This window comes from Hypanus sabinus, chromosome 13 (genome assembly GCF_030144855.1).
Source record: "Hypanus sabinus isolate sHypSab1 chromosome 13, sHypSab1.hap1, whole genome shotgun sequence".
Taxonomy (NCBI): domain Eukaryota; kingdom Metazoa; phylum Chordata; class Chondrichthyes; order Myliobatiformes; family Dasyatidae; genus Hypanus; species Hypanus sabinus.
The window spans coordinates 40,655,946-40,669,737 of NC_082718.1; the positions used below are offsets into that span (position 1 = coordinate 40,655,946).

Genomic DNA, 13,792 nt, shown 5'->3' on the forward strand with positions numbered 1-13,792 from the left:
AATACCAGCACTGTGTCACATAAGTCAGTGCAATTTTTAACCACTGGAATGCAGTCAATGTGAGTGTCAGCACCAAAGATTACGCTACAAGGACAGATTGCATAGCCTGGCTTTGCATTTCTTTCGGTGTGGAAGATTAAGGAGTAAACCCCTTGAGGTGTTTAAGATGATTGATGATTTGACAGAATGGATTGAAAGAATGTGTATCCTCTGATGAACCATGCAGAGCATAGAGGCCTCACTTTAAGATTAGAGCCAGGCCATCTGGGGTGACGTCTGGAAGTGCTGTTTCACATAAAACATGGTGGAAATCTGAGCAAAAATGTCCATGAAAAGCTGAGGTTAGATCCACTGGAACTTGTGCAATCGAGTTGTATTTCTAGTACAGGGTCATGGAACTGGGGTCAGTAGTTGGATTTGTAGCATTGTAACAGTGGAACAGTGAGTTGCTGGTCTCCACTCTCATCAATGCCGGAGGAACCTCTCTCTGGCCGGAGAGAGCGAGCCTGACTGAGATACCAAAGTGCTGGGTTATGGACTGTAGTTTTGATGGCTCTTTGGGGATTTTTGCCATTGCTTGCATGATGGGAGGGTAGTGTAGGAGAGGGTTAGTGGTTTGTGCTTCCACTGGCGGGGGGGAAGTGGGAGTGGAGATGTTTTTGCTGCTGCTTGTTCGGGGGTTGGGGGACGGGGGCTTCAGGCTTTCAATGTTCTATCGTTCATTTTATGGGGTCTCTTGTCTCACGGATGCCTATGAAGAATACAAATTTCAGATTGTATATTGTATACATTCGCTGATAATAAATGAACCAAAATGAAATGTGTATCAAGAATAACTGAATTGAATGATTGCAAATGTTTAATAGGCTGAACATACCCACATTCCTAATACACGTGCTTTATCTTCATGCAGTTTATCTTAACTTTGTATCAAGTTTTCTTTCTTAACAGGTTTCTTTTTTGCTTCTGTTTACTGTTGACATTAGGATAAAAGTAATTGGATAGAAGTTCCATATTGGAAAATTGTGCATCTTTCTTCTGAAATTAGATCATTTTGCACTAATGAAGATACTCTTATCTCCTCTCTGCAGTGATGCCTAACCCCCAGAGGTTCAAGGGCAGCAGTATGATCTCTTTTGATGACCTTGATATTACTATATCTGTGCCCTGGTATATTGGCCTAATGTTCCGTACAAGAAAAGCCAATGGATTCCTTGTTCAAGCAAATGCCGGAACTTCCTCCAAAATTAATATTCAGGTGAGCAGTTGTCCAAAAACTTTGCATGGAGACACGAGAGACTGCAGAAGTTAGAATCTGGAACAGCAATCTGCTGGAGGAGATCAGTGGGTCAGGCAGCATCTGTGGGAGGAAAGGAATTGTGGACATTTCAGGTCAGGACTGGTGCAGGGTTTCAACCCAAAATGTTGACAGTTCCTTCCACAGGTGTTGTTCAACCTGCTGAGCTCCTCCAGCAAATTGTTTGCTGCTCCTGAAGTATTGCATTTAACTCATATTGCTGCCTCTGCTGAACTAGAACTGAAGTTGGGTCTAGTAGCCATAGTTCCCTCAATGAGCAATGCACGCACATATCTTTTGCTGCTAGCACCCAAAGGAATCTAAACTGCGCACAAAAGATTGCCACCCTCTACCTTATTGTTTTGTGAAGTATATTTCATGATCGTACATAATCACATTTCCTGACGTGGACGGTGTTGACATGGAGTTTGCGAAGATTCGTCTGCAGATTTTAGAACTGGCTTATTTGTACTGTTTTTATTGAAGAGATTATTCAGTGCACACATGTTGTTGTCACTGGGTAAAAAATTGCACAGCACAGGAGTTTTGCGCACACTGGTCACTATAAATTAGAGGAAACATTGGTAGCAGCAACCATTCTTTGAGCTATTGCAGCAAAATTTATCACAGTTATCATCACCATTTTCTTAGCTTTAAGGACGGCTATCTTGTCTGCAATGTTAAAGGACACTGATTTCTTCAGGATTATAATTTAAAATGGGATCAGTGATTGTGTTTATCCAGGCTTGCTTGTTTTCTAATCAAACAAGGTTAGTGCTTATATTCAATTTAATGAAATATCTTGTTGAAAAAAAAACTCTCCCATTTGCTGTTGGGAGCAGGTTCTTGGTTTCATTCTGGCAAAATCATGACTAGAATTAATCTAATTTAGTTACCTTCAACTGTCACTCCACCTGCAGGGACATCAGTAATCTCTGGAAAATTAAAACATTTCTTTTTGCTGACCTCACGCTAATACTGAGCAGCTGTAAAATTATTCAAGGATATCCTCGGTATTTTTCAAGAGCTTTAGGGTTTCTGTGTTTCTATTTACAGTGAGCATTGACAAGTATAAGCTGGCCTCATGCCTAAATAGTGAAGAGATTTCTCTCAAATTTGAAGTAATGTGTGTCTTTCTTTTGCTGTGTACAGTCAGAATTAGCCCTAGTGCTCTTGCTTTTCCATCCATGGCAGATAACAGACAACATCCTGCAATTTGAAGTGCACAACAGACTCGGATTGAAAGCCAAACTGAGAATGACTCGGACACGGGTCAGCGATGGAGAGTGGCACCATTTACTGATTGAAATAAAAAGCATGAAGGATGGCAAGGACATCAAGTACATGGCCGTCATGTCTTTGGATTACGGAATGTACCAGGTAACTCACTGCAGGGAAATTCCTGCAATTTCACTAGCCGCCAGAGAGCATTGTAAATGTTTAACCACGTAATTACTTCAAAAATTCAAATGCTCTAACATTTTCTGTCATTCGTTCTTTGGGTATTTTTTCTGTTTCATGGATGCCTGTGAAGAATAAGAATTTCGGGTTGTAAACTGTATACATTCTCTGATATTAAATTGAACCATTTGAAAATTGGAAAAGTATCTAAATACTTGAGCATCTGAAAATATTACTTGAGCACCTGTCCCTGAACACTTAAATTCATTGGATTTCCCCTGGGCTCCCTTTGGATTGTGGTATGTGCTGTTCTAAATGAAAGTTGCTATAAAATCTAAACACCACCACTTCAAAATGGTTTAGCATCAGTGTCTTTTCTTTTGGGCTGAAACCACTTTTCCATTGCTATCAGATGTATCCTATGGGTCATTCTTTTTTTTAATTGAGATACAGCGCGGAATTTGCCCTTCGAGGCGTGCCACCCAGCGATCCCCCAATTTAACCCTGGCCTAATCACGGGACAATTTACAATGACCAATTAACCTGCCAATCAGTATGTCTTTGGACAGTGGGAGGACATGGAAGCACCCATTGGAAACCCATGCTGTCACGGGGAGAACATACAATCTCCTTACAGGCAGCAGCAGGAATTGAACTCTGATTGCTGGTACTATGAAGTATTTTGCCAACCACTAGGTTACCATGCTAGCATTTATTCAATGCTGTAGTTTTCCTGCAGTTCTAATTTGCCATGAAAGGCACAGCATTGAAACAATAGATCCTGCATCTTCCCTCAGTCAACAATGGAATCTTAGTTTAAATAATTATATATTTTCATCTTGTGGCTAGAGATTTAATTTTGCTTTTAATAATATTCTATGAACCAAGTCTAATGCTTGTAGCTTGTTCATCCTCATATTCCTTTTCCTACTCCAGTATCATCACCTCTTCTGACTATTTATCCTTCTGGCTGTTCAAAATTATTATTTCATCTCCTTATCTTCTCACATTCTTTATTTCCCCCTTTTCCCCTTTTCCTCTGTCTAAGGCAGGGGTCCCCAACATATGGTTCATAGCATAAAAAAGATTTGGTTTAAAGGGTGTATATGACATGAGTACCATTCCTATACCTTGAGAAGAGGAGTGCCTTGGCTGCCAAAGTGTTAGGACAATAACCTGCTTGGTTAACATGACGTTGATGAGCCCTGCTTTTGCAGATATGTTTTCCAGTGGTTTATAAGCCCCTTTCCCCACTCTCCAAGGAATAACTTTTACTTTGTTTGCATGCTGTGATCATTTGGGATAATCAAGGAAAATATTAATACAGGATAAAAATGAACACCTAAGTTATAAATTAGAATGTAATTTATGTTGTGTAATGAACTTGTATTGAATTTATTACATCGAAGACTGAGGGGAGATTTGATGGAGCTATAGAAAATTATAAATGTTATGGGTAGGGTAAATGCTAGCTGGCTTTTTTCACTGAGGATGGGTGGCTCTACAACTAGAGATCATGGGTTGAGGGTAAAAGATGAAAAGTTTAAGAGGAACATGAAGAGAAGCTTATTAATTCAGAAGGTCAGGAGAGTGTGGAATGAGCTGCCAGCTCAAGTGGTAATTGCAAGCTCATTTTCAATGTCTTAGAGAAGTTTGGATAGATATATGGACGGGAGGGGTGTGGTCCCACTACAGGCAGTTTAAATGGTTTGGCATGGACTCGAGGAGCTGAAGGCCTGTTTCTGTGCTGTACTTTTTTATGATTCTATGATTACCAGGAATACCTTGAAGGAAAGTAAAATCAGATAAAGTATTCCAGTTTCATGGTATCCCTGCACCAATGATGAATGTCAAGAGTTGTACTTGATCATTTGACCTTCATGTACACCATGCAGGGTTGCAACAATGCTGTTATCTTGCTACTGATAACTTATTAATGATAACAACAAAAGAGCACAAGGGTTGTCTTTTATCTATTCTTTTTTCCACCATCACAGGCTTTTTGCCATCTACCAAGTTTGTGTTTGTTGCAGGACATTAATGCATTTAAATTAGCCAATAATTGAAAAAATATTCTAAGGCTTTAATTTTTGACTGCATGTTATTACAGGCCAGTGTAGAAATTGGGAATGAATTGCCAGGATTAAAATTGAGAAGTATATTTGTTGGACGTCTTCCTGAAGGTTTGGGTACAAGCCAGCAAGGGTTCTATGGTTGCATGCAGGTAAGGAACAACAAAAGATCATTCTTTTCCTCTACTGTTAAGACTTATGCTTGAGTCACAATTGAAAAACAAAAATAAAACCTCATATACTGGAAAGAACTTCATATCCTATTTTGTTCACCAAACTGACTTGCTTCCTCTCTCCCTCTCACTTCTGACAAACAATCTGCAGCCTGAATAGTTAATACTTTCTCCTCTTCTTTCTACAGCTACTGCCTGGCCTTTTAAGCTTTTTCTAGCATTTTCTGTTTTTAACATAACTAGATTATCTTTGTATGGGCACTAGAGCACCCATTCAGCTGGATTAGTTTTCTGCCTGAATGCCACACTTTTATTTCGAGACTGTGACTCCTGATTGAAAACATCAGCTCAGCATCTACCTTGTCAAACCCAAGCATTTGGTGTTTTAATAAGATCACCTTTCGTTCTTCTTAATCTGAGCAAGCATAGGCCCAGGCTGCTCAGTGTCTCCTCCTTGGGCAATCAATCAGATGAAGATTGGCTGTGTTGCCTCTTCGTTAATTCGGAAGACTGGACCTCCATTATGTATTCCAGATGAGCTCTCATTGAGACTTTGTGAAATTACAGTATTTTCTCTAAAGGCCAACACAATGTTTGCCTTCCAAATTTTTTCTGTATCTACATGTTAATATCAATGTACCATTATACCCTGATCCCTCTGAGGACCAACATTATTTCAATCCCTCACTATTTGAAAATATTCAAGTGGATGACTTCATAAACACCATCCACCACAGCATCACCCATTTAGTCAGGCTAACGATATCCCTTGAAGCCTGTCTTCATTCTTCTCACATTGCATTGCCAGCCAGGTTTGTGTGTTCAAAGGTAGTTCTTTGTATTTTCTCTATTGACTAATTGTAAAGAGATGGAGGATGTGTGACTTCTTTACAGAGGGATTGAGAGTACATTCAATGCTAATGGCCATTCGGGTACACTATTTTGTTCTGTGTCTTTGTTCTATTGGTTGCATTATGTCCTGGTATAGAAACACCAATGCCTAGGAATAGATCAGTCTACCGTAAGTTGTAGATACAGCCAAGTCCATCAATGGGAAAGTTCTCCGCACCATTGAGTACATTTCCATGGAGCACTGCTTTAAGAAAGCATCATCTATTGTCAAGGACCCCAGCCATCTGGACCATGCTCTCTTCTCGCTGCTACCTTTGGGCAGGATGTACAGGAGCCTTGAGCCTCACCCCACCAGGTTCAGGAATAATTTTTGCCTTACAACTGTCAGGCTCCTGAACCAGAGTGGACAACTTCACTCACTGCAACTCTGAGCTGATTCCACAACCTACAAGACTCACTTTCAAGGACTCTACAACTTATGTTCTCAATATATATTTTTATTTGCACCATTTGTCTTCTTTTGCACTTTGGTTGTTTTAATCTTTGGTTATATATAATTTGTAATCAATTCTATTGCATTTCTTTATTTTCTGTAAATGCCTACAATAAGTTGAATCTCATAGTAGCATACATGTAGTTTGATAATAAATTAACTTTGATGTTGAGCAGCTTCTAGTGTGAAGTGTCTTCAGTATAACATTGTAATGCAGAGAAGAAAAGATTCTTTAAAGTAATTGATGTGCATTAACTTTAAAGAGAGTTCCTTTCACTGCTCTATAATAGGGACTGCGAATGGGTGATACTTCAACAAATGTAGCCACTCTGAACATGGATCGAGCTGTAAAATTTCAAGTAGAGAGTGGTTGTCATATTCCAGATCAGTGTGATGCCAATCCCTGCCCCTCAAACAGCCGCTGCATTGATGACTGGGATAGTCACTCCTGTTTCTGTGAACCAGGTATTTGGATGTCTTCCTTGGCTCAGTACAGTGTTTAGTTATCAGTGAAAAATTGCACTGTTGGCTTAATTCTTAATTCTGAAGATATTTTTGATCCTCTTCAAACTTCACATGAACTTCTACAAATATATATGTCCTCCATACTTAATAACTTAAAAAGAAATTAGCATATTGAATGCTATATAACTGTATGGTTATCCACCTTAGAAGGAAGAATGAAAAATCAAATTTCTATTTCAATGGAGTGCAATTGCAAAGGGATATTGGGGGTGGGGTCTTAATGCTGGAAACACAAAAGATTGATTTGCAGATAAAGAAAGTAATTAACATTGATGTAATGTTTACTTTTATTTAAAAGGCCGTCAGGGAGGTCATGGGAATGGGAGATAAATAGTAGGGAAGTTTTAATGCAAAGTCACAGAATTCTGTTGAGTATCTGCTTGGAGTTCTGTGCACAGTTTCAGTTTGCAGAGAAGTTTGGTTGTGGTTGGTTGGAATGATGGTTTGTGGAATGAAGAGGTGGATGTCTTGAAGGGAGGCTGAATATATTTGACCTATGTATATTGAAATGTAAGAGTATCAGAAAAGATACTGAACAGATTGATGGAGGATATGAAGGAATTCTTCGGTCAGAGGGTTGTGACTCTTTGGAATCCTCTACCTAGCAAAACATGGGAACAGAGTCATTAACTGTATTCAAAGCAGAGATTGACCAACATATTTGAGCTACAGTACAAGGGAGTTGAGGGAATGGGAAGTGATTTTGAGGCCAAAGTGGGATAAGCAGTGATTTTCTTGAATGAAAGAGCAGGCTTAAGGGCCTTAGCAACACCAACTTTTTTCCTGATGTTTTGGTTTGTAACTTTTACATGGGATTGCCAATAATTGTTTTCCAATATTTATGTATGTAACCTTCATTAGATTACATTATGTCAGGAAATTCAGTGCCTTTAAAAGTAAAGAAAAATAGAAATACATTGTGGAATAGTTAAGAGAAAATTGACAAAGAAGAATGGCCACAGTATGATTTAAAACTGGGAGATTGAAAGGTTTGGATAGGGTGCGAGAGGGTGCAAGGATGAATAATGTAGAGCTAGGATTTGTTTTTTTAGAACTGGAGTTGAAATTGAAGATGTACAGCTAGAGAAATATGTTACAGGAAGAACAGATCAATATTATAAAATGACCCTCGGAATGCAGTTAGGAAATGAAAAAATATATTTATCTTTTCCCATGAACATTAGTGTCCATAGATATATACATATGTCAATTAATCTATATATGTAATTATTGTGAAGCCAGAGAATTTGTTGGATGCTATGATGTAAATTGTGGAGATAACATGGATCAAATCTGACAAAATAAGATAGAGAAAACCATGGTCACCAATGTTCGCAGTCACAGAGTAAGACGATTACAGCAGTTCGGTTCCCCATCTGCTGAGTGCAGATCTGGGGGATTAATCTCAGGATAAAAGATTGCCCGTTTCCAGCTGAGATGAGCTGCACTTTAGATTCTTACCAACTGAAAGCCAGAGAGCGTATTTGTGCTGAGATTAATTGATTTTTGGAACTGAAGCTATCAAAGGGTGTAGGGAATGGGAGAGAAAGGAGAGGGATACTGTATCAACCATAACTTTATTGAATAGAGAAACAGGCTTGAGTGACTTTGTGACCTATAAGTAGTAAACTGCTAATAGAACGAGAGAGTCATCTCCACTGACGAATAGTAGTGAAGCCTTGAGTTGTGGGACTTGGAGGCAGGAAACTAAACAGCAAGCTTGGCTGTTCAGAAGTTAGGTGTTCCCAACCAGGGGTCCAGGGGTCCCTTACTTAATGGTATTGGTCCATGGCACAAAAAAGATTGGGAACCCCTGAATAGATAGATAGAAGGAACAACTACATTTTGAGCCACTCAGTTTTTCCATCAGTGAAGCGTACTTTCAATATAGTGTTGTCAGTGGATTCAAGTAAATTTTACTGACAACACTAAATTGAAAGTACAAAAGCAGAGTGAAAATGTGGAAGTACCATCCCTTTGAAATCCTTTTGATAAGATGGTGAGGGCTTGGGTGGGGGGGGGGGGGGGTCATCTCATTTTAGTCAGGTTTGATGAGGTATTTCTATTTGTTGTGAGACACCCATGACCCTTTCTTAATTATTTATTAATTATTTACCAATTTACATTAATTATATTATATATTTACCAATGTGCATTATAAAGTAGAGTGATGTCATCTGTTACTCTGAGAACATTACATGTGTATAGACTGTTCTGTTGTGCAGCTTTAGAATTGAATGCAATTTCATGGATAATTAATTTGGAAAAAAGGTGCAGTGCTAAATATAATAATTGTTTTCACCCCCCCCCCCCCCCAACAGGATTCTTTGGAAGGAACTGTATAGATGTCTGCAAACTGAATCCATGTGAACACGTGTCTCACTGTGTTCACAAACCAGGTTCCACACATGGCTATTCCTGTGACTGTGCAGAAAATTACTATGGTCAATACTGTGAAAACAAGTAAGGAACAAAAACTGGCGATATATTTGGAGCTAATTTTAAGCAAGAAATACCATTGTTTGATTACGACAAGGCACTCTTATCTTTCTGTGTCCTGACGAAGGGTCTCGGCCCGAAACGTCGACAGCGCTTCTCCCTATAGATGCTGCCTGGCCTGCTGCGTTCCACCAGCATTTTGTGTGTGTTGTTTGAATTTCCAGCATCTGCAGATTTCCTCGTGTTTGCTCTTATCTTTCTGTCTTATCATTAACAAATATAGGGATCCCAGAGAAACCAAGAATGCTGACACACTTTTGTTTTGATTTTAGAAAATATGTTAAATTGGATTTATTAACATTAAAAAAGAACTAAATAAATATTTGTTTTTGATTATGGGTGGTAATTTATCAAGAGATTCTTAAAGTAATCAAATGCTTTATGTAACAGAATGATACCTGGGACAGTGAACAATTTGTTTGTGGAACACTACACTGCCCTGGGTGTGCTCTTTCAGGTTGTATCGTGTTCTAGAGTCCAGTTGATCATCTTTAGACTGTGAAGTTGGACAACTTTATTGTGGCTGCTTTGTCCTTTCATTCAGAGACTCCTCGTGTGATGCACTGCAACATAGTCTGAGCAGTCAAAACACACAGGAAAGCATGAGCGGGAGTAGGACACGTGTCTCTGAAAGGAAGAAAGATTTGAAAGCTGAGCTTTATTTGCACACATACATACAGTGTAATGTAACATTTGTGTCAAGTCAGATCAGTGAGGTTTCTGCTGGGCAGCCTCCAGGTGCCACCATACTTCTGGTGCAGTTTCTGTGTTCTCCCTGTGACTCTGTGGGTTTCCCTATGGCATTCCGGTTTCCTTCCACATCCCAGAAATGTGCTGTGTGATGGGTTAAGTGACCTGTAGTGTGTATGTGAATGGCAGAATCTGGGAGAAGTTGATGGGAACGTGGTGAGAAAAGGCTACAGAGAAAATTGGTGGGGTGTGGGGTTGCTCTCTGAGCTGACAGATATTGGAGGGACTGAATGGTTCCCTTCAAAATTATGAAACACTATTGTTGGCAACACTATTTGGACAAAACAAAAAAATTGGGAAAATAGCTGAAGTTTTATTGTCATATCACAAATACAGTGAAGTACAAGTACAATGTTAAGCTTATTGGAGATGGCTGCCAGTACTCAATGTAAATTTGTGGCTTATGGGTCTGAAAACAACATAGTTATGATTTGGAGCATCTTGACTGTTGAGATTTTAATGGCAATTTCTGAACCTTTCCAGGATAGACCTGCCGTGTCCAAGAGGGAGGTGGGGGAATCCTATCTGTGGTCCCTGTAACTGTGACACCAACAAGGGCTTCGATGCTGACTGCAACAAGACGACAGGAGAGTGCAGATGTAAGGTAGGAACATCGACCAAAGCCCCACTTACAGAACCACAAACGATGAGCTTTGTAGATATCTGCAGTAAATCATTTAGGACTGTCAGCATTTTTTTTTTGCATTGAATAGGACAGGCAATTTTGCTTTCTTCCCAAGGTTGCCTAGACTCGCATTTTTATTCAAATACAATATTGGGAAAAATGTCTTCAGTTTCCAATTCCAGAATGTGTCTCAATTGACATGAGTGATTCCCTTGATAATGCAGGCTGCCTCAACATATTCTGATGGGGGATAATATGCAGTGTGCATTGGTTATTGAAATATAACGCTAACCAGAGGCTGTCAATATATTGCTTTCACAGCACGTCACTCTCCGCATATTTGTGATAGCTTCCCGACTGGAGGATTGATCGACTAGAGTACGGGGAAGGCCTGGTGGTGTGAGAGGGGTTGAACCAGGAGGGTCCATCCATCGGGTGATTGGTTCTTAGTGTGGGTATTGAGCTGGGGGCTTAACTTGGGAGTTTGGGGTGGAGATGAGTTAGGTTTTGAGGGGTGGGGTGGTTGAATTAGCGATGAGGGATGTGGTGATGAAGTTGAGTGACTGGTAGTGAGGGATATTGAGTTTTGGTAGATGAGGGGGATATTGAGTTGGGCAATGGTTGACTAAGATGATATTGAATTTTGTGATCAGTATTTGGACAGGCTGGGGAAAGAAATCAAGTGAAAGTCACCAATGTGAGCGAGGGTTGGGTATGTGAGTGAACATAGAGACCAATAATATAACTTAAAACAGACTCATCCAAATTGAGTTTCTGATGTGGGCCTTGGTCCCTCTTAGCTATTCAGATACAGCCTTCCGCGACACTATGAAAATATCATTCTGCAGGAGAGACCTGGGATGTTATGAACAGATATTGTCCCCAATTAATCAAGTAACACACAAAAATGTGACACTAGGTAATCTAGTATTTGGGCAATTCTGTTTTCAATCCAGCTTTGTTACAGGATTTTAGGTTTTATTTCGGGATAAGGTATCCTTGGCAAACAATAATTAGCAAGGTAAGAAACCACCTCAATGACTGTGGAAGCCAAGCCTGTATGTATATTTGAGGCAGAGGCTGATAGATTCTTGATTGGTCAGGGCATGAAGGATAACGGGGAGAAGGCAAGAGATTGAGGCTGAGAGGGGAATGGATTAGGCATGATGAAATGGAAGAGATGACTCGATGAGCCAAATGGCCAAATTCTTTTGTACTGGTTATGCTGGTTTTCTCCAGGTAATCTGCTTTCCACCCACAGTTCAAAGGTGTACTGGTTGGTAGGTTAATTAGTCAGTGTAAATTGTCCCTTGATTAGGCTAGGGTTAAGTTGGGGGAATTGCTGGGCATCGCAGCTCGAAGGGCCAGAAGGGCCTATTCTGCACAATATCTCAAGAAATAAGTACATCTTATGGTCAATGTGGGCCTGTTGTTAGCAAAGCTAATAGTGTTAGTAGCAATGCTTCACATAAAATTTCTAGGTCGGAGTCCAGATTTGAACTTCATGTTCTTGAAGACAACTAATAAGTGGAAGTAAGACAGAATTTGTAGGCAGTAGGCCAATTCCCTATTGATAACATCAATCAAATAAAATTGTGGTTTGCATTTGAAAGAATGCAGCTCTTCTGCTCTAGGGCTCCATTATTCAACTTTCAATAGAAAATGACAAAATAGATGCCAGGGAGAGACTGGACTGGGGCAGATTTTAATGTAATGTTGATTTCACATTAGTGTTTCTTGCCAGAGGTAAAATAACAAGTCCGTACAAAACCATAATTTGAGGGATTAACAGTGTGCCAAAGAGATAGAGCAGTGAGCTTTTGGGCTTTGATGTGAATTCCCCCTCACAGCAAATGAGAGGAGATTAGAGGTGATGGTTAAATCTCATAAAAGAGTAAATATGACCTCCAACTCTCAGTGTGGGTCACCAACTGATGTTTCCATAGAATCAGCTGGTGAGACGCACAGATATTGCACATTTAAATAAGGATCACACATTGTAACTGGGAAGTTGGTTTAAATTTAACTTCTGTGTTTGGGATACTCAGCAGTAGCCTGACAAGGGAAGCTGTTGGAGCCAGTTCTAACAATAAACACAAGAAAATCTACAGATTCTGGATATCCAAAGTAACACACACAAAAAGCTAGAGGAACTCAGCAATTCAGGCAGCATCTATGGCAAAGAGTAAACAGTTGACATTTCGGCCCGAGATCCTTCGTCTGGTCTTGATGATGGGTCTCGCCCAAAACGTCAACTGTTTACCTCTTTTCCAGAGATGCTGCCTGGTCTGCTGAGTTCCTCCAGCATTTTAGAGGCAGTTCTAAATTCCTTTGACAGGGTTCCTTGCCCAAGTCAGCCTTTGAACTTCTTTACGTTGGCTGCAACCTCGTACTGGCTAGTCTCCTACCAAGCAATCAGCCATTTCTGTGAGACTTTCCCTTTAAATTCAACAGGACATCTGGTTTTCCGGCCTTACAAGGCTTCCCCACGTTCCTCCACAATCTACCAACCCCCACACCTGATCAACATAAATATCGGTGCCAGAATATCATAAAATTTCAGGTAGCTTTTATATGCAGGCATAGAGACATGACATTACTGATGCTGCACTCTGAAGCAACAGAAAGCTTCAGGAACCCGGTGGTGGTGTGGGGGGGGGGGGGGGGGGGGAGGGGTTGTGCGGGTGTCAGGCAACATCTGTGGAAGAAAATTGATAATTATTATTTCATAGAGTCTCATCCTGAAATGTTGACTGTCCGTTTCCATCCATGGATGTCACCTGACCTCCTGAGTTCCTCCCACATTTTGTCTATCCAATCACAGATCTTTACCTGTGATCATCTCCTTTTAAGATGCCTACTTGAAGGAAGCTTGGTTAAGTATTTTGTTTCCTGGTCATTGTTAATGATTTTGCTTAAATATTCTTTCTAAAATTCAGCTGACAGAAGAATATTTGTTATGCATAAGTGTGAAATGTCCCTATTCTACCTTCACTCAAGAGTTTTCCCCGGTTTCTTAAGCTAGACAGATGGATAATTCCAGTCCTGGCATAGCTGTAGTTTAAGGCAGTTTTATCATTCACCAATGCATTACAGTATGCAAGG

The 13,792-nt window shown here is 40.0% G+C and overlaps 1 protein-coding gene across 4 annotated transcripts in view; it reads left to right on the top strand.

The window, feature by feature from the left end:
• Positions 1-13,792, top strand: part of LOC132403786 (cadherin EGF LAG seven-pass G-type receptor 1-like) — a 368,758-nt gene that overhangs the window by 280,205 nt on the left and 74,761 nt on the right. For all 4 annotated transcript variants that reach the window (XM_059987470.1, XM_059987471.1, XM_059987472.1 and 1 more), the window contains 6 exons: positions 1,092-1,258; positions 2,492-2,677; positions 4,809-4,922; positions 6,579-6,753; positions 9,135-9,276; positions 10,546-10,666. In XM_059987470.1, the coding sequence (XP_059843453.1) occupies positions 1,092-1,258; positions 2,492-2,677; positions 4,809-4,922; positions 6,579-6,753; positions 9,135-9,276; positions 10,546-10,666 (905 nt within the window). The remainder of the gene's footprint in view (positions 1-1,091; positions 1,259-2,491; positions 2,678-4,808; positions 4,923-6,578; positions 6,754-9,134; positions 9,277-10,545; positions 10,667-13,792) is intronic.